Source organism: Rhea pennata, chromosome 9, assembly GCF_028389875.1.
Source record: "Rhea pennata isolate bPtePen1 chromosome 9, bPtePen1.pri, whole genome shotgun sequence".
NCBI classification, from domain to species: domain Eukaryota; kingdom Metazoa; phylum Chordata; class Aves; order Rheiformes; family Rheidae; genus Rhea; species Rhea pennata.
The window spans coordinates 26,091,574-26,112,952 of record NC_084671.1 but is presented as its reverse complement, the minus strand read 5'-3'; the positions used below and the strand labels follow the sequence as shown (position 1 = coordinate 26,112,952).

General features: G+C 43.3%; 1 protein-coding gene across 5 annotated transcripts; it reads right to left on the bottom strand.

The window, feature by feature from the left end:
- Window positions 1-77: 77 nt before the first annotated feature.
- Window positions 78-20,979, bottom strand: SAP130 (Sin3A associated protein 130). 5 transcript variants are annotated; one of them, XM_062582370.1, is made up of 21 exons: window positions 20,883-20,979; window positions 20,236-20,361; window positions 19,204-19,439; window positions 18,373-18,531; window positions 17,230-17,341; window positions 15,652-15,776; window positions 14,664-14,788; window positions 13,912-14,062; window positions 13,643-13,733; window positions 13,295-13,399; window positions 12,152-12,293; window positions 11,811-11,932; window positions 9,106-9,408; window positions 7,887-8,064; window positions 6,534-6,638; window positions 5,415-5,776; window positions 3,487-3,735; window positions 3,057-3,182; window positions 2,045-2,148; window positions 1,248-1,361; window positions 78-1,021 (listed from the first exon to the last, which is right to left on the bottom strand). In XM_062582370.1, the coding sequence occupies exons 2-21, from the start codon at window positions 20,354-20,356 to the stop codon at window positions 863-865; spliced, it is 3,189 nt and encodes a 1,062-aa protein (XP_062438354.1). In that variant the 5' UTR covers window positions 20,357-20,361; window positions 20,883-20,979; the 3' UTR covers window positions 78-862. The 5 variants fall into 5 exon arrangements, with proteins under 5 accessions (XP_062438354.1, XP_062438356.1, XP_062438355.1 ...); XM_062582372.1 differs by having other exon boundaries at window positions 3,487-3,732; XM_062582371.1 differs by having other exon boundaries at window positions 7,887-8,061.
- Window positions 20,980-21,379: the final 400 nt, after the last annotated feature.

Below are 21,379 nucleotides of genomic sequence, written 5' to 3'. Positions count from 1 at the left end.
AGGCTTCTTTCAAGGCTTTCATTTATTTTTGAGTTTGCACATTGAATGCTTCACTAGTATAAAGGTATACAAATTGCTTATGTACAAAAACCTCCAAGTCCTTTATTAATGTTTTCAAGATGTATGTGGTACATACAATTAACATCATACTAGCTACAGGAAGTACTCTGCTGCAAGACGTACTTCGAAACAGATATCCCAGAGCACCAGACACACACACAGAGTCACTACAAAAATCACTTTGAAATGATTCCCCATACACTTTTTTTTTTCTTTTAAATAGACAGCTAGGACTTCTGAACCATTGGAGATTCTAAATGTGGCAGATGTAGTGCAGTGGCACTGGTTTAGAGAAGGCTACTTCAGACACTGGAAGGTCAGAAGAACAACTGAATAGAGTAACCAAAAGTGGTGTGATTTTTCAATGCTTTGAAGCACGGGTGTCTGGGCTGACCTCTATGTGTCAGCTTCTCAATGTCCCTTGTAGAGTTTCCTGTATATACACAAGGTGTGCATACACTGTAACTTACCCCTAAGCTGCAAAACAGAAGGAGGGCACAGTCCACCACACATTGCATCACTAGTTCCAATTAGTAGGCACTGACACATCAGGAGGATTAAACAAATGGGACTGCGAAGAGTTCAAAAAAAATGGATGAGCCTGAGAGAAATCTTTGTTCATTATGACAGATCAGTGACAATCCCTTCAGGTCACCAGGCTTCACATGTCCATCTGTTGCCATCTGTTCCCTAAACTCACCCTTTTTATTCAGATGCTCCGCTTAAAAATAAACCCAAACTACAAAAAGTTTCAACTCCACTCTGTACATGTTTCTCTATTTCCAGAGTCATCATTCTGGCTTTAAACCTTCTCCTTTCGCTTTAATTTGGATACTTTTTTGACAGTTCCATTCTTGTTTAGAAGCTTCAAAACACGATCTTTGTGATCCAAGACCTTTAGCATGGAGTCTCGAGCTTCATTGATTTGATCCATCACCAATTTACACCTCTGCATATTCCCCTGAAATGAAACATCATCATTAACAGCAGAGTGTCTAGTCTAAGCGGTCATTTTACCTTTTTATAATACCACCTTTAGATGATGAGACTTGAAATACAGGAAATGTACCTTTTTTTTTTTTTTTTTTTTTAAGTCATCTCTAGCTCTCATTAACTGCAATAGGAGATTTTGTAATTAAGGATAAAGCAAATATGTTGGGCTGAGAGGCTAAACCACAGGAACCTACCTGTATCAGTTCATTTATTCGATGCAAGTCATCATCAGTTGCTGCTTTTTTCTTAGGAATGAGTCCCTCCTGTAGGGCAGTCAGTCTCTCATACACATCGTGCTCCAGGTTAGTCTAGAAGACATCAGCACTTATGAAAAGGTTTATTACCAGGCCAGAAAACATTTGCCCACATTAAAAAAACTACACAGCAAAGATGATGATACTCTGTTCCCCTCTCAGCTGCTCATGTTAGTCATTCAGAAGATGGAGCCTTTGATGTAAAGTGTGGCACTATTCTTCTTACTAACATCCTGTTTACAGGATTGCTCCATTTCTGAACAAACATGGAACCTAACCAGAAGTGCTTCCCCTTTTTCTCACAATACTATTCCAGGAATGCAGAGGTTTTGGGGAGTTTGGTGCTAGAATGCAGAGCACCTACCTCACCCCCAACCTGAAACAGAAGCATCCAGGAATGTGGATCAGTGCTGCCTCCTCAGATCAGCCGCACCATCCCAAACAGACGCTTCTTCAGACCTGTGCATCAGCAGGAGGGAGTTGCCAATTTTGATCATCTGTACAAAATACATCAGCTCTTATGTCTGGATCAAAATCAACACTAAGTTTTCAAGCCACTTACGCCACATTCCTGAGAAAGGGGAAAGCATGTCCCACTCCCTTTGGGCGCTATATACCAGTTTTTCTGGTATCCCAGTGTCAGATGAGAATGTATTGAGCTTGCAAAAAACCATCCTGTCTTATAGTACTTTGTATTTCCCAACGTTACAGGAGGCTGGCAAGTCACATTCACCTACCAGCTGTAGTAGCTGTGCCGCACAGAGATGGACCTTCCAACCTTGTGCACGACAGGATACACCCTTCTGATTGGCAATCTCTTGCAGCATGGCCTTTTTCTCTTCTGTCTCCAAAAAATAGAGATATGTTATTTATACTAAGAACAGAGGCCTGCCACATTCCTGTGAACAAAAATATTAATCCAACTCCCACTCTCCACAAGTCCTAATAAATGTGGATGAGTGACTTTTTGATTCAGACAGTAAAATACCTGCATATCTGCCACCTATGTGAAAGCTGCTCTCATTTATCAACAGATCTGGATTTCCAAAAAGAGAAAGTTCTACCCAGTAGAACTAGCCCCAATTATCTGGTAATTCTGTATTTTCATGTTTTAAAAATGCACTGATCAGCGCAGGGTTTGTCTTATACTGCTGAAATACATGTCTGCTCCTGGATGTTTTTACACAGTTGCAAAAACCCATTCAGCTTAGATGCTTAAGAATTTTAAAAGATTAGCTAAAAAGCCTAAAAACAGTGGCTGATTTCCATTTTCCTCATCCTAGAGAGATTTTTTTTTTTTTTTTTAAAAAAAAAAGACGACCCATTTGTTAGTTGACAATACTTGTTATTCTAAATCCAGGATGTTTTGTTAGGTAGTAAGAAAAAAAATCAGAGAGTAGCATATTACTTTTTAAGTAGGTTTTTTATCTTTGCAAGTAAGACATTTCTCAATAGCTGTAATGTATATGTTTTTTTCTCTTGCAAATTTATAGGTAATTCTACTATGGCCAGTCTTTCCTTCTTGTCTCTGCTGTCTTGAGAGTTAGAGAGATTCAGGCAACATCTAGCTAAAAAGTCTTATTAGCTCACTTCATCAATTCTTGTTTCTGAACTGCAAGAGAAATCTATTTGTAAAGTCACTTGTTAGCCTTAGCTAGCCAAGAATGCTCCTAAGACACCATTCCCTCGTGCACTAAAGCAGTTTATCCAGGATGAACGAAAACTCCAAATTACAAGACAACAACTGACCTTTAACCCGGACGTCACTGTATCTCTGAAAGTGGTGATAAGCAGCTTTCCAGGGATTGCGGTAGTGACGGAGCAATGTGATAGGCGGCCTTGGACGCACAGGAACATACCTTACACCTTCTTCATCTAGAAAAAGGTCCAGGAAGAGTAACTGTGAGCATTTAGTAAGTAGGGGAAAAGTAGGAGATTGTCATGACCCAGTAATTACAGCAAAGGATCAGTGATCATTACTTCATACAAAAAATGCCCTATGAGTTGAGAAAGGTCATGTCCCCTGAACATCAATATGTGAAGAATAGGTATTTAGATTCTGTATGATTTTTATTTCTGAAGTGGGGAAAATGACTGAGCACATTCTCTGAGAAAGAAAGGGAAAAGAGAATGTGAACATCTGAGTGGAGGGAAAAAAAATCGTTAGAGATGACATTACCTATATACTCCTTTGGAGGAGACTTGCGCTTTTCTGCCTTCACCAGCAAACTTTTGGCAGTGGATTTCTCATCATCAGTGCTATTTGTTTCCATCATGTCCCCTTCCTCTGTGGAGATCACATGCTGCTGCTTACGGGGTTTCTTCCTTGGGGAGGCACCAGGTGGTAAATCACTCTGTGGCATTGAAAGGTTGTTGGCCAACAGTGCCAAAGATGGAGACACGGTACTTGTAGTCAGAGGAGGGACTGCTGAGATCCAAGAAAGAAAAAGAACACAAACTGTCAGTAGTATAAAGGTACTACTGTTGTTTGAGCATTGTCTCCAGAACAGCAGTTGCTGTTCAGTGCATTGTGAGGGGTGTGGATTTCATTGTAGGTGCACTTTAGCCCATGTGTGTACAAGATTAGACATTAAGCCAGGAACAATCATTTGAATCATGCCTATACCCTGAGATTCTTCATGTCTCATGTACAAGAGCATAAAGAGTGAGAACGGGGAATTAATTCTCCCTCAGTTCCTTCACCTTTTTAAGCTGAATGTTACAAAAACAAATCCACAGTAATATCATTATGAGTTACTGTACAGAACGATGTCTGTCCTCTGAATCTATGCCAGTGTGGATCACAGTAGATAGCAAGCCAAGTCCCTTTTGCTATGTAGGTACAGAGTCACATGCAGTCAAACAGGGACTACAGTACTCTCCATGCAAGAGTCTACTCAGATTGCCACGTCAACAGCACCAGTAGGTGGTCAGTAGGTTACTGCACAAGTCATACCCCTCTGAAGCTGGGCAGCAGAGTGACAGGTAGCCTGAGGGAACACTCCAACACTTAGAGGAGAGAAAGCTCAGTCAGCAGCAACTAAGGCAAGTATGGCACAACCCACAGCAGAAAATCCTTGGGATGAGATTGTTGAAAATTTGGCATATCCCACAAAGTCAAGAAAAGAACCCTGAGAGCTTAATTATATCTGGCTGTACTCCAGAGATACCTGAAGCAAGCAGATTCTTCCATTGTAGTTTCAGGGAGAACAACGAAACAATCAAGTAAAACAGAACTTTGATACCACATTACCTATCATTTTGTCACAGTTTAATCTGAGTGCTGAGATCCATAAGGACTTTAAGTTTACTGATCTTGGCTGATGGCAACAATGATCAACTTGGATACCAAGACAATATACTGAATATTCAAGTTCAAGAGAAAATATCTGTGAACTGCAGTAGTGCCCTATTAGGGTCCTAGACTGGTCACTAATTCTTCACACACAAGGAGGCCCTTGAATCTGAACACGAGGACTTACAGAAAAACTGAAATTAACTATACACATTCATAATATACTGGCACTGCTGCTGAGTGGTTTTCTCAGTAAGTAATTCATGCAGAAGCTTGGAGTTGGATCACTTAAGCATGAACAAAGCAGTAGTCCCAAATAACAAGTGATTTCATGAAAAACTGATGAAAGGACAAAGCAGTTTCAAGCAGGCAGGAGTCTAGCTGCTACTCTGCAACTCTTGTTATTTGCAACAGGAACTGCCTCATGGACATTACAATGTCCTTTATTCCTAGGAGTCAGGAACTGATCTCAAATTCATTAAAGGAGTCCCAACTTAACTATCAACTAAATCTTTGTTTTCCATTCTCTTTACTGGGCCATTAAGACTTCATATTCTATTCACATAGCACTTCATATCCCAATCACATCACCAAAACCAAGTCCGTTTTATCTACTGAGAAGCAGCAGTTGGGGGAGGGGGGAAAACCTTATGAGAAATTATTTCTCCTAAGGGGAACAGGAACCCTTTGACTGGTATTCTGTGCTACCATGGAAGACAGAACTTCAGTTTTAGGATGGGTGTGTTGAAATCCTCCTAGTTTCCCCAAGAGAGACAAAGAAAAACACAATTTGATGCTGAACAACAGCCTACCAGATACTGGTCGCATTATGTCCATAGGTTCCACTTCCTCTTTGATCTTTATCTCTGGTACTGCAGGACCCAGCACTGCTGAAAGGGCACCACTCATGGTTGATGGAGGAGCAGGTGCAGCCACAATCGTAGTAGAAGTTGGCGGGGCGGCTGGCATGGCTCCTGGAATGGTGGACAGAGCAGCAGTGGGCTGCGACGTGGGACTGGCGGCTGCGATAATGGTTGGAATGGCAGAAGGGGGCTGCTGGGAGGTAGGGGGCACCGCAATGGTGGGCTGCTCGCTGCTCTGATTAGACACTGCCTCCATAGACACAGTGACTGGAGTGGCCATGGACACATGAATTTCAGGTTTCGGCTTGGCACTGTAACATAAAAACACCTACTAAACATCATGGCATCAGTGCCTTAGAGTACTGTTGTCATGACTTTCTACCACAAACAAAATTAAGGAGCCATGCTGGATTCAAGACTATCCATTTTCTCCTGCCCCAGGAAGTAACACAGAGCTGAGTCGTGTGGAACACAACAAGAGACTACAATTTCAGTTTTAGTTTCACTTCCCCCCCCCCCCGCCTCTTTTGAGTCCCTTGTATTTGTTACAGATGCTGTTTTCTTCCACTCACTGTAACAACTGAATCTCATGACTAACTCCAAATAAATTCAGAATGCTCCTGAAAGTTGCAAAATACTTTCAGTGTAACCAAGAGGAATTTTTACCCAAAGCTTTTCTGTGCCATCCTCTGCTTCACAATAGCTTCACTATAGCTAATTGTTTCAAAACAATACATACAACTGAAGTAGGGTAGAAGCTCCATTTTAGCACTTTCAGCATTAATTTCTAAATCATATAGACTTAAGAGTTTGAGGCATATCCTTTAATACAATGTCAGGTTTTCCCCCCTTTCGAAAGCTGACAACCACACCTTCTGAAGGGCTATTGCGCCGGTTTCATGACAGCAGAGCTAGTCAAGTCTGTTCAACAAAGGTGTTGCCCTGACACACTGAAAATAGATCCTTCAATTTCCCAAAAGAAAGGATGCCATTTTAAAAACCAAAGAATGCAATCAAAAAACAAGGTAAGAACATTATCATGCAGTTGGTTGTTTCTTAAAGTCTTACCCAGCAGGCCTTGGTGATCCAGATGTGCTTCGCATACTACTCTCCACACGCGTGCTAGCTACTTCAGGAGGCTGAGGAGGAATTAAGCTTTTTCGGACTGCCAGCCTGCAAGAGGAAATTTAGATCTGTCTCTCTGATGCAGAGATAAATAACACAGAGCCAAGCAATCCACCTTCTCTTGTCAAAGCTAGAATGGGAGGTATATCTGTATCGTTCCCCAATATTCTCTGAGTGACTGTGACCTATTATAGAGGATCTCATTTTGCCTTTTCAAATAAGACTTTTTTTTAAGATAAAGGACTAATTGCTCTGGCTTAGTCTCACCCAGGTTTAGGGCTTCTCCAGGAATGCTGCTTTTACGTTCATCTTGCCAGCCAAGACTCCTTCTTGAGACTGCCAGGCTCCAACAGTGAACAACGAGAAGTTGGGCCATGCCACTGTCCTCCCCTGCTATCACAAGAGTGAGCAAACCACTCGAAACTATACAGTGCCTAGATGGACAACTGCTTCGTTCAGTTGGTCTGGACTGTGTAAAAGCCCAACTCCAAGACAACAATCACTGAATGTGGATGTTAAAGCACAGTGCTCAGTACAGCAAAGTATTTTTGTATTTTTGAGACTACTCTGTCTCATGTGGGGTTGGAAGTGAAAATGTTCAAAATAATCAACCTTTCAAATAGAAAAATTCTTTAGTGATCTCTCTGCTTCTTTAGCTTATGTTTCACTTTTAAGGCCTGCAGTTTCTCTGCCTTAAAAAAAAAAAATCTACTCACTACTTGTGAGACTGTTTGGTCTCACAAGGCATATTAAATCCAAACCTTTTCAGCTGTCGTTAGGAGAAAATGGATTGCCAATTCTAATGCTTTCTCTTGCCTCTTTATTCAGGCATTCAAAATTAGACAGATAACAGAATATTCTAAGAGTTTTAAGTTTCTCCCTCCCCTTTTCCTAATCAGACTACACAGCAGGATATTAATCCCATCCATTCTACTTCTCCATAGATCCTTCCAAGAAAAGCAGAGAAAACAAAGCATGGAATTCTAGTTTTAGCAGATTATGAGCTCTTTGTTTTTATTAAACTATGCAAGAAAGTCTCAAATCCATTTTCCCGTCAAAAGGTCACTTCCAAGTGTAAGAGACAAATTCTCCTTCTTCACATCCCATTGCTAACAGAAAGAGGAAACTATAACCCCACCCTGGTAGAAAAGCGTTTCACAGATCAGCAGGTCACTCTCAGGCACTGCTGACTGAATAATCTTCTACAACTTTTCACATCACTGCTGAAACTGTTCCATTTAGCTGGACTAAACTGCACAGAAACATCATTTACATTTCATCGCTAATCCTACTCACCCATCTGTGGTTGGTTTCTTCCGGAGAATGCTTGGGCGTGGGGAAGAGCCCTGGGCTGGTGCACTTGCACTGGCAGTTTGGCTATGGGTTTGCACAACCGTAGTCGCTGCAGAAGCTGTATTGAATGTGTTGCTAATAGGATTGGCTACGATGGTGGCTCCATCTGCCAAGACTACTGCTGGGAAGGATGGACATTGACACAGGACAGGGAAGAGGGAACAGATACAGAGAAGAAAAAGCCGCAGTTAAAGAAATATGATGACGAAGCAGGTGTTTGCAGAGCACATGCTGTCCGTGCTCCCCTTATTCCCTCAATCTTTAACTGTAGCTTTCAAGCCACTTTGTAAGCGATACCTTTGCTACAAAGCAATTTGATAACTGAAACTTCTGTAGGACAGACGGAAACTACTCCCTGCCTAATGACTGTTGCTAGGGAAATACTCTTTTCCAGATGAAACAGAAAAGGCAGACATCACTAGGGAGATCACCAACACAACTGCGTCAATGGGAAAACACTCCTAGTAGAGTCTACGTGGCAATACATGTCACTTGTAAGCAAGCACTCGTCAGCTGTGTTTACATTCTGATCTTCTGCCAAGGCTGTTTGGCCAACTCAGCTACCAACTGATGCGGAGTATTTAGACAGTCAGGAAGACACCACATGACACATCTGCCAGCTTTGCTAGCAGCACATTCTCTTTGCAGTCATATCCTCTTTCTTCAGTAAGCTGTTGGGATTTCACCGGACCAATCATTTTTCAGACATGAGGGTTTCTAGCACAGTCCAAGATCAGGTTACCAACTGCTGAAGGTACCTGGCCAGATTTTTTGATTGCTACTGTGATCTAAAGTGTAGCTGGAACAGTTCACAAAATGTCATGCTACTTGCAACTAACACTTCCCACAAGGGTTTACTGAAGAGAATTATTTGATCTTTGGCACTGTCAGGCTTTTCAGGTGAAGTAACCCTTCCAGTGCCACCCAAGTACACCAACCCCACACACTTAAAATTAAGAAATAACATCAGAGGCAAAGAAACTTTGCTGGCAAAACATATATATATAACCATATTTAACACCCATTACTGAGCCACAACGACCATAAAAAGATCGTTTCTCAGAGGATAAAAGAAAAACTTAAGCCTAAACACCCAGTAGACAATCTGAAGTTCAACTGGTTTGACCAGGCCCAAAGCAGGGACCCTGCTGATGACATTTACCTGAAGTCTTTGTCTCTGTTTGTGGTTGCTGAGCACTGATCGGCGCTGCCTGGAGCCCCTGCGTGCCAATAGGCGCAGTGGGGTGCAGTCCCTGTGTCCCAATTGGTGCTGGCTGGATCCCCTGGGCACTGATGGGTGCTGGCTGGATCCCCTGGGCACTGATGGGTGCTGGCTGGATCCCCTGGATGTGCCGGGCATGAGACGCATCTACAGTCATCAGCTGCATGGGGTTGAGGTGGACAGTGGAGGCCACTCCTACACCAGTCTGAGCGGTGATTGCAGAGTTGGGCGCCTGGGCTGAAACTGGGAACAGCAACATGGGTATCACCACTCCTGTCCAGAGGGTCTTTGTTCTCCACACACCTCTCACTGGCTGAAAATATTTACTTTCAAAGATGATTTATTTTAAAAATTAATTTGCTAGCATTCTTGGAGCAGTAACAAATTCCCATTTGACAACAGAGAGGCAAGAGTGTCTGCCAGAAGAATTAGATACTACTATTTATTTTCATCCCATTTTCTATTTGATATTGCTCCAAGAGAGTAAAGTTTATCCCACTTTTAAAATTAGGCTCAAGTAACATTTCTGTACCCAACTTCCAATCTTGGAAATCAGTGCACTGCTTTTCTCATTGCAGTATTATCTTACAAGTCCTGTAAGTGCCAGCACTTGATATTTTCCTGCTTTAAAAGAAAATTAAGGAGCTAAAGCCTTTCTTTTCAGAAAACAGTCTTCCACAGAAATGATCATTCATTTACATGAACTAAGAAAAACACCCGTGATTATGCCAAAGCAAGTGAAGAAAGTAAAGACTCCAGTGTAAGTACGTTAAGATGTGGCTGGCTTACTTCTCCCCTTACCCCAGCCACAATCATGAAAAATTTTCCTTAGCTCAACCGGAAAAGAATGTTCCAAACTTGAGTACAATTTTATCTGATGCAGAACAGGGTTTACAGCTAATTACAGGCTGAACCCTACAGGTAAACTAAAGATAAGATCCTTTTGTGGCAAAACAATGTTCCCTATGAAGTATTTACAGTGCTAAGTAACTAAGATTCTGTCTTCCCAGATTTGCTATAAAGATTGCACATCTCCCGAACAGCTGCAATGGGTGATATTTAACAATGCTGTCAGATTGTCTGCAGTTTCTGGATCTCCAAATTTCCAGTATTTACAGGACACTATCACAATTTCTACAGCCAAACACAGTGCAAGTGCTAACTTGCTAACAATAGACTTGCTTGCTAACAATGGAGAGCCCTCTCATCACAGAGTAAGCTGTTTTTGTCATCATCACAGGGTTTCAATCGAGTTCTTGTGCTGACAGCCAATTGGAAAACAGCTGTCAAAAAAATGAAATCTTGAACCAGGGCCTGCAAAATGGCTTCTATATACAAGTATGGCGCATAAATTCCGTTAGTTAAACACCCCATGTGAAATGTTCTTGTTGCAGAATTTTCTATCCAACAAAATAATTTTGGAGACTATACAAGTACAACCAGCATTTGGAAAGTCAAAGCCAACCTTCCTCAAAATTCCACATTAACACCCCTTATTCCAGTGATCTTCTTTAAAGCCTCCTCTATACTTTTAATCTAAGCCCTCCAGTAGCTGTCCTCAGCACAGTTGCATGTCCCTCCTCCTCCTGAGGATACCCTGCATTCTTTGCTTGGAGTTGTCACCAGTTACTGCCATAAGTACTTTCAAATAGTGTTTCAAATCAATTTTGAAAGCAAAGTGTCTGTCCACGAGCTTCTGCTGAAAAACCCACATCTGTTCTTCATCAGCATTAGCCCAGCATCTCCATACACTGCCAAAATTGAAGCTCCTGACAGTCTGCCTTGTGGACTCGCACAACATTCCTGTGGCAATGTCACTAACTCCTCTCACATGTGTCCTTGCTGTCTTCCCTGCCTGTGGGGGAATGCTGCCTTCCACATCTATCAGCTGAATTTAGGAAAAACATGAAAAATCATGCTGCTTTGGAGGCTCTGTAACCACTTCTGAACCACAGCAGCCAACAACCACCCAACACAACTCACCTGCATATTCTCCTTTAAAACCCTTCAGCAAGAAAAACTTAGGAAGAGCTCACCTTTCCCTCATGTGAGTCATTTTAACTATCTTGAAAGCCCACTTCAAATCCTGATATGACCCAATTAAAAAAAAAAAAAAAAAAAAAAAAAAAAAAAAAAAAAAAAAAAAGCACCCCTTTTTTCCATGCAATGCAGCCTGTGTTTTCCACTTTTGGTTTCCATCATATGTAACCAACACAACCAAGTGTTTTCTGACATGCTCCATAATGCAGAGACCTGTGAAATTGTCAGCTTCAGAGATTCAATCATGTGCAAAGATGAAAATGGGCTTATCAGAACACTGAGACATGAATACACAGACAGGGCTAGTTTGGAGCAGTTCAGTTGTTTTTGATTTGTGGAATATAAAATTTTTCACAGAGGTACAAACCCTTGGACAGTCAGTCAATGTAAACCTCTGAAGAAAATGGTTAGTAGCTATGTTTAGTAGGCTTCTGAAGTAGTTCAGAACCCTCTGCTCATACTTCTTCCCTACAGCCAACCATAAATCAAAAGCCTTGATTGTCAGAATCAAGCTTGCAAACCTCTTAGCCTCTCCCATCACTACAGCTAATATGTAAGCTAAGTGTCAAGGTCAGCTTGCACCAAAGTCTCCAAAGAGGTCTTACCTGGGTATTGACGAATGGTAGACACAGAGCTGGTGATAGGGGTGTAGGTGTGCGCAGTCAAAGGATAGGCAGAAGGCGGGTATGTTGGTAAGAAATACTGGAACTGGACAGGCACTGACTGCCTATAAACAAAAAACAGCAAGTATCACACACACACACGCCATTTCAACTATTCATCTTCAACCCCTGCCTTTGGGCCAAGCCTTCATCTGTCAGAAGCTATAAAGTATCTCAACTACAGTTCATTTACAAGTACCAAATCCCACCAAGCTTTGGAAGATACTATTTCATGAAACAGCCTACTCACACCTCCCTCATTCATAGAGGTGATATTTCCCCACCTGTTGTCATTTCTGGTTTCCATTGCTACTGGGTTTGGAGATGCCCGGTGACCAGGGATGGGAATGAGATTACTCCTCTCTGCTGTGTAATCAGACTGGATCCTGGGAGAAGTATGCGTGATTTGCTGAGGAACCACTTTAGCTGCATGAAAACAAATAAGGAATCGGTAAATAGTCAAAGAAAAAGCCATCAGACCCTGCAAAGGCAGGACTAATTCTTCTGCCTAAAAATCAGATGATTTTCTACTCACAATGATTTCATCAAGCGGAAGAAAGATTAAGGCAAACAAAGCATATCCATCTTACGGTTTTTCCTCAGTTCCCACCAGAATACAAGGACAGTATGAACACACACAAATTATATTTCCTAACAAACTAAGTTACACACCTACTCAAAATAAAGTTACATCTTTATGATCCAACCAATCCTTTCTGCTGTCAGGATCCTATATCAAATTCTGCTTTGAAAACTTATAAACAATGCGAAATGGGACAAAGGGCAGACATGTATACACCAGGAAACACTAGTGTATTGAGATGTAACTCCACTTCTTGGAAATTTATGTTAGAGGATGACATAAGAAAATTTCAACAGAACAAGACCATGGAAAGATGGACAGGAGAACTGAGGAGATGAACAAAAGGAGATTTAATCTGAACACCAGCAGTTCTGCTGGAAGCATCTCTCAGGCAGGTTCTAAATTTAGGCAAACTTCCCCCACCATTACAGCTTAGATTTTTCTACTTTCAACTGAAAGTGCTAATCAGACTTAGCTAGGCTAGAGCTAATACCTCTAAAAGCAAAGGAAGGAACTGACAGAATCAGCTAAGAAAACCATATTCGTATCATCAAACCATTACAACTTCTAGAACATAGACTAAGTTCTGAGATGCTGAAAGGCCCAAGTTTGTCTGAAGATACAACTGAAAAGGTTAATGAACCATTTTATTACTTATTTCTCCCAGAACATTCATTTCTTCCATGTATTAAAGAGAGTTATGCCACAGCAGACCTGTTAATTGATTTCTCCCAGCCTGAAGAGATTTTCTTCCCTTTTTTGATTTCCAAATATGAACAACCACCACTAGCGAAAACAGAAGACTGAAGTATCAGTTACACATACTCTTCTTGAAGTCACTCACCAACTGGGATGTTTGAGGTTGTGACAGCTGTAGCATGGGAAGAATGGGAGGGCATTGTCATGGTGACAATAGTACTTGTAGGCGCTTGGGTGTGAGAAACAGAACCTAGAAGGGGAGAAAAAGAATTAAAGAGATCTTTCTGTGGAGCCCTACCGCACTAGTATATATGTATATACAAATAAAGAGCAAAAAACCCAATACGGACAACCCCTGAAGAACTCAAATTTCTCTCCTTAAGTCTGTTCACACACTTCCAAATACAGTCTTTACCATAAGGTGTTTTCCCAAAAGCAATCAGGTTCCTTTTTCAAGAAAACGGTCTCCCACAACTGCATTATGAATACTCACCAGCTGTGGTAGCTGAAGCAATGGTATTTGTTGCTAAAATAGGTGCCACTGTTGCTGCTGCCACTGGAGTACCAGTACTGAAAATAGTTTTCTATAAAAAGAAAAGAAAGCTTCATGTTTAGACAAGCATATTTTTTGCTGCACTGACTCTAAAGAACGTGAGTTTTTAGCCTAATATTAATTCTTTCCCCAAATTTAATCTTAGCTATCAAGATACAGATGACAGAGGTCTGAATGAAGCAAAAGAGGATCTTCCTCTTGCAACTTACCTGAGCCATGGTGTGCAGCTGTGGCTTCTGTGTTCCTATAGCCGGGTGAGATGGCAGTGTAATCCGAGTAGCTGTATCCCTTGGCTGTGCAGGCCGCTGAATACTAATAGCTGCAGAAGGTGGGTGCTGCTGGATAGACAGAGTAGGTCGACTAGAGAGGGAAAATAAATAAATTAAATAAAAGGGAAAATTATCAGATGGTACTAAATCTGAAAGATAAAACGCAGAGAGACAAATCAGGCCTCTTTACCAGTACCAATACTTTCCACTGTATATTAAAGCAACACAGGAAACTGAACACCACTGTTGTATCCTCACTGCCTATCTTCTGTAACTATCTGTCTAGGACATATTTATATTAGTATCAGTTGATAAAGAAGATTTTTTTTAATTAGGGATGCTTTAAGTGCTTCAAATTCACATGTAATTTTTTATTGGGCCTTGCACAAAAAGATGGGCTGCATTATCCACAAATTCCTAAAACAGAAAGTCTGCTTTCCAATAAGCAGTAGGTAATAGACTGATTCACTAAGCTTTTTCTTTCTCAAAAGAGGGCAACATTTAATGTTTACAGTAGTTTTCATTCACCATAGATCTGGAAGCATTTTACAAGCATTACTATTTTTGTATTATACCATCCCACACCTAGAGGAGCATCAACTCAAGATGACTAACACATATGCTTTCTTTTCTTGCGGTCTGTAAAGTCAGAACATTGTAGGTATCACAGAATTTGTCTTGAGCTTCTTTACCTGAGGGTTGACTCTGTAGCATGTGCTGCTGTTGTAGTTATAACTGGAGACTGAGCTCTTGTGGCCGAGACAGTTGCCACCACAGCAGGAGGAATAGTGCTTGAAGTGGTCACAGGAGGACGAGACTATAAAAATCAAGACAAAAGAGCCATTTAGAGGACTGCAATTTAGACAATGACTAGGAACTATTTAGCTAAAACTGTTTTTCCTAGGTCTCATCATAAAAGTTTTGGCATTCTAAGATGCTCAGTCTTTCTGAATTGATCTGCAAGCTCCAAAGCGGATTTGTCCTGGTTTTCACAGCAGCTGCATCAGAGGTAGTCAGTGACCAAGAAAGTTAACAAGACCAGATCTGTATGGACGTGATTCAGAGATGCAATACTCTATAAATGTTTTGGGGAAAAGCCAAAGGACTGTTCCCTGCAAAATAAAAAGAAACCTCAAACTAAGCATACCTAGAAAAATCAAAGATGATGACACAGAGACCTTTACACTTAGAGTTAAAAGGCTTAACTCTTTATTCTAACTTTGGAAACAAACTATGGTAGCTGAAGATCTCTACAATCTTTTGCTTATATATGTATCTAGGCTGATACTAAAAAAAACTCAATAAGCTTTTGTAATTATTAATTCTACATCATGTAATTATTAATTCTACATCAATACATATACTTAAGACTAAATCAACACCAGCATATCAGATCAGATCTTTCAGGGCTTTAAAAACTAAATCTTCCTCTCAGCTTTGGAGACAGTTACAAACCTGACTTCTGGCACCAAGTCTACAAATAAAACAAAACTGCAGGACTAATGTTTCCTCCACTGCTTGTTATCAGAAACTGGTACCCGAGAAAGAGAATGGGAGGAAAGCTGCCAGTAGCCTCTGTCCAATAAGTACAGGGCTACAGGTTATGTATTTCAAGCAGGTATCATGCAAAACTTGGAGCAGTTGTTAGTATTTCTGCATAGCTGCTTAGCTGATACCTGCCTGGATCGGTTGATGAATGATGTGCTGAACTGCTGGCTGAGCCGCAGCTGCATTTGGCAACTGTGACGCTGGTCTGAGGACTGTGGTTACTTTAGAGCTGGACATCATTGCAGCAGCCGCTGCACCTGGGAAACAAATCAAGCGTGTTAAAGCACCAAGTATCCAAAGGGCTCAACTACGACCACAGAGAGATTCTTATGTTAGCTTCATTTCACACGTATTTTTAGTTCAAGTGACACAGGTTTAAAGTAAGACTTGCAACAAGAATAGCTAAGACTCTCAAAAGCACTTCGGGACGGGCAGATACTATTTTCATTAAAATAGTATCTTTTCTCCTATATACAATAATGTTATTTTGTAAATCCAATCTTCTTCTATTCAAGCTATGGAAATGAATAGGAATAATTCAAACAATCTGATTATTGGACTAATGTGAAAATGAGTCATCCGATACTAACAATCAATCTGCACCTGCCAAAGCTCAGAAGAAAATAAATAAATAAATAAATGTGCAATAAATAGAAAAAACACACAACGTTAGAACCTGCAACAGCATAAAACTTTGGTTAATTTGTCTCTTATTTGTTGTCTCCTGATCATAACACATCACTGTAAAAGGCACAGAGTCTTTAAAATGTTTGATGGACTAAACTGTATAGTTTCTGTAAGTATCATTTCATTGAAAATATTAGCTCAAGAGAATAAAGTAAGGGAAAGAGTAGTAGGGGAAAAAAGGAAAACACACACTAACTGAAAATACAAAACTTACGTCAGCTGCCCCACAGGAGTCAAATGAACAAAATTATGTTTACTTAAACTATATAGTCCTTCCACTTACTCTAGCAAAAGAGGATTATACCTTTGATCATTTCAATTTTCTTTTTTCTTGAGCAACAGAATAATGTAGAATGTGGAGAGAAATATAAATTTTATTTTGAAATTTGGATCAATTTCAAGTTGAACCAGAAACCCAATCCACGAGCTTTTTAAAAGTAAATCTGTAATCAGAAATTTGACAGATTATGCTAATTGACCACATGGCTTCTTTTAAGGGGCTGATCTCCTGTTTTGTAAGCCATAGCAGTCAGAATCCTGGGAGATGAGAGTCTATGTAATTAGCATCAGCATTTATCTTGAGCACAAATGCACACAGATGATACATTAACATGCACAACAATGCGTGCATGATCCTGTGAAAGGTGGTTACAGGAAGATGCTGCACAACTTTAACTGCTCCAGACAACACTTACCACCAAGAACTTATGTGATATTTGCATGACAGGCCAATCTATACTAGCAGATTTTCTTTTTCCCTGAAAACATTTACTGTTTTACCAGCACAAAACTAGAGTAAGGGAAATGCTGGTGTCTGCCAGCATTTTAAACACTGTCAATCAGTCCTGGCCCAAATGACTGAAGGTACCGTAATACTTTAAAAAAAAAAGGCCAGCAGTCACCTGAAGTTCCACTTATGATAACAACCTTAACAGTGAGAATTTTGGAGATGAAAGCTAGATATACCTTCTCTGAGAGGTTATGAACAGAAGTCTGCAGCAGCACCACTAAATCTGACTTTACCTCGGGGTAGGTGAGAAGCTCCGATGTGCAGAGAAGGCCCAGGAGCACTACTTCTGATGATAGACATCTGCACATTGGTAGCCATGATGTGGTGCAAGTTACTAGGATGCCCCTGCAGAGTTAAATAAAAAAAAAAAGAAAAAAAAAACCCAAATAAACTATGAGCTGTGCTGACAAGCATTAATGGCCACACTAACAGTATCTACCATATAAAGGTCCCAAAGATAGAAGAGAGCTTTTGTAGAAATATGCACTGCACACTGGTTGCATGCATCATTTAGCTGTTTCAGAGTTCTGCTTCTCTGGCTGGCAAATCAGTGACTGTCAGTCAGCAGTCATCCACATAGCAACCAGAGAGACGGCCCTCCCGCCATTAGAGACTTCTTTCCAAGGCACAGGTTCCTACCACCTCTTCAATAGAGTCAAGAGAATGGCATGAACCCAGGAAGCATGACAACAATAAACCCCAGGATTACCAGAAAATGGATTTTACAGAGATATTCATTAAGATAACAAAATCCACTGGAACTGCCGCATATCCTCAGATGGATCCAAGTCAGGCTGGCTAAAGACACTTTACATGGAAACCCCAGAAGTTCAGAGGTTCAGCAATGCATGTTCTGGCAAACTACTTCCGGACCACAAGTACTGGGATTTGGCTTTGTAGTCAAAATTGCATCAAGTACTAACGCATTATCTACACACTTTCCCCTGCCAAGTTCTCTAACTAATGGTTTAATAAGAATCCAATGCAAAACATAACACTTAACTCTCTTGGGAGCAGAGCAGGAAACAATGGTAAAGAACACAACATTAGTGAATCCCAGCAGTTCATCTATATTAGAAATTCTTTAAGTGAAACCAAAACAGCCATCTTTATAGGAAAGTGTATAACTCACCATTTCAACTGTATAGCAGCTTTTGGATATTATTTTACTACTGTAGCCTCACGTGCTTCATCAGGTGGAGCGTTACAACAAGTCAGCAGTTTTGAGACTGACATTTAATGTTCCAAATAAAACTGATCCAGCAGCTCATAGCCACTGAGTAGGGAAGTGAGTTTCCCCTCAAGATCCCTCCTCCACTGTACCAATATCAGCACTGACCTGACTTAGCAGTGACCTGAAACAGAAAAAAACCAACCTGCTGTCCGCTGATTGTTGCCACTGGAATTGTTGGAGCCTGTGGGATGCTGCTTTCCATGGTGACAGTGACCTGTCCAGGAACCTTCGTGGGAGCTGACAGAGTAGAAGGCGGAGCAGGAGCAATGGGCCGACTGGGCATAGTAGGCTTCAAAGGTGGCTACAAGACACACACAGACTGGAATGTTGGCAACTCTAAACAACGGTTCAATGTTGAAGCTAAGATCATTTTTGGAAATCACAACTTGGACAAAAAGCCAGCTTTGCCCAAGGACAATTCTGGTGAAGTACTTGAGAAGGCAGGATATTGGCCATCAAGAGCTATTCCTTTTCATTGGAAACAAGGAAAGAACATCTTTTCTACTGGAAACAAGCATCTTCTGACATACTGCATGAGTCCTAAGTGGGATCTGTTGGGGCTATGGTATTCCCCTACAGACACAGAAACGTTATCAGTTAATTTAACATTCTCATTCACTCTTTCAGAGAAGATTTTAGGAAACTAACAGTGATTATTTTTCACTTAGGAGATAAATGAGAAAAAGAGACCCATAAAAAGAATGCCATGATACTGTGAAGTCTTCAGTGTGTCACATGGAAGATGCACACATGCAAGGAAGGGTGCAGTCAGTAGAAGCATAGCACTGCTTAAGCAACAAAAGCAGCTGAGTTTCTGGTTTGTGTTTGTGCTTACTCAACACTCTTGAGTTTTAATGTAGATTAAATACAGCTACAGATATCTTAAGAGTTACTTGAGAGAAAGTAAGAAATTTGCTTGCTTTTTCTAATTTAAGTGTTCTTTTCTCCTATTAGTTGTGAACCTCCTCATTACCTTCATCAGTCCATCTGAAAAGGAAAGTGGTACAGCTGGAGTCAAATGCGCTGGTGAAGCTGTCACTGTCACTGGGGCACCAGACTGCACAGGATGGTGCTGTGTCAACATCTGAACCTGTGGATACGGCCGAACCACCACTGGTTCCTGCTTTTCTTCTCGAGGTTGTATGGAGCCACCAGGACCAATGTGCTCTCTAGGGGTAACTTCTGAGTCTCGATTAGATTCATCGCTCACTGGTACAGAAAGAAAAAAGGAACTCTGAGGAAAAGGATAAAAATCGGCAAGGAACATGCACTGGTTATCCACCATGTCAAAGATGGGATGCCAGAAGCACAGATACAAAAGGAGACAGCTGAAAAGAGGTTCATTCTTACAAGGAAACATATGCCAAAGGAGAAAAATCTAAGAACTTTGGCATTGCTTCTTTGCAGCCCCCTTCAGGGCTATCCCCTGTGAAGCTGGGCACTCCAGGACATCTCTAACACATGCACCTAACAGCCTCCTTCAAAGGAGCACTGACAGCTTTTTCTTTGAAGGACAGGATGTGCTTATTGAAGTGACAGAGTCTCACATCAAACACTTAATGGAAGATTAATGCAATCAGAGCATCAAAGCGTTAAAGAAAAAAATCAAAAGCAAAAGCACACCTCCACATCCCACCCCACCACTCAAAATCACCCCTGGTAGCCCAGCAAAACCTGCAGGGACAACACAGGCTAAAATTAGGGCTCCTGCTCCATTTTCAGCTGAATGAAGTGTTCCTGTACTCACCAATCAGTTCTTTTGCTAAAAAACACACTGAAAAAATACCCCAAAGAAACACAGACACCCCCACCCCCACCCAGCAGCTCAGCCTTGAACGCTGCTCGTCAGGGCCGGCAGTTACATCGGTTCCCGCGCTGCTCCCCCGCCCCAGCCCCCCCCACACCCACACTTGGCCTGGGCAGCTTCTGCGCTGCCCCCCACCCCGGCGGCGGCGGCGGCCCGGGGAGCCGGCGCGGGGTGACGCACGCAGCCGCTGTCGCTTACCGGCGGCGGCGGCAGGGTTGATGAGGCCGGCGGCGGCGCTGGCGGGCAGGGGCGGCGGCGGCGGCGCTGCTCCCAGGCCGGCGGGCGGGGCGCCCGAGCGGGGAAACTGCTGCGAGCTCATGGCACCTGCGGGCACCGCCGACCGTTACATGGCGCTACCGGCGCGGCCCCCGCCCCGCCCCGCCCGGGCCCCGCCCCCCCGCGCCCGCCCCCCTCATTGGGCGCCGCGCGAGCGGCATCGCCAGCCCCGCGCCAATGCGGCGCTCCCCTGCCACACCAGCCAATCGGGCGCGAGCCTCCGCTAGCGCTCGCAGCCAGTGAGGAGCCGCCCTGCCGATGACCTCACGCGGCGGCGAGCCAATGGCAGGGAGGAGGCCGCTGGCCAATCGGGGCCAACCGTGGCCGCCCCAGGCCCGTCCCCGCCGTGCGGCCGTGAGGGGCGCGCAGGGCCCGGATGTTCCCCCGATGAAGCGCCGCGGCCGCGGGGCCGCCCCTGCCCACGCCCGCCTTCACCGCGAGCGCGGGCGCTCCCCGCCCTCCGCCGCCCCCACGGTTCGCCCCGCTGCCGCCGCCCGCAGAGCCGCGCCGCCCTCCACCCCCTGCCCTGGAGCCCCCTCGCGCCGCGGCCGCCCTGCCGAATGCGCTACCTGCGCCCCGGGCCGCGGCGGGACCCTCGGCGGCGGCCGTAGCTGGGTCTTCCCGTGACACCGATGCTGGGAGCCGAGCCCCGCTTCCGCCGCTGCAGCAGCTCTCCGCCGATTGGCCCCGGTAGTCCCCACCCACCCCCGCGCTGCCCCCGCCCCATTGGCTGAGGCAGCCCTGTCCAGGGGCTCCTGGGAAATGTAGTGCGCGCGCGGGCGGCGGCGCTCTCGCGAGGCTGCGGGCGGGGCGGGGCTACGCCCTCGCCCGCTATTGGTCGGGGCGGGGCCACGCCCTCGCCCGCTATTGGTCGGGGTGGCGGGCGGGGCCCGGCGCGCGGCAGCGCCTGGTTCCGCGCGGCGGCGCGTTCGCGGTTCGCTTTTTCTTTCTGAATTTATACGCGCAAAGCAGCATCTCAGCGTCCGGCGGAGCCTCGCTGAGCACCAGCAGCTGAGAAGGGCGAGCAGGTGGCACCTGCGGGCCGGGAAGGGAGTTGCTTCTGCGA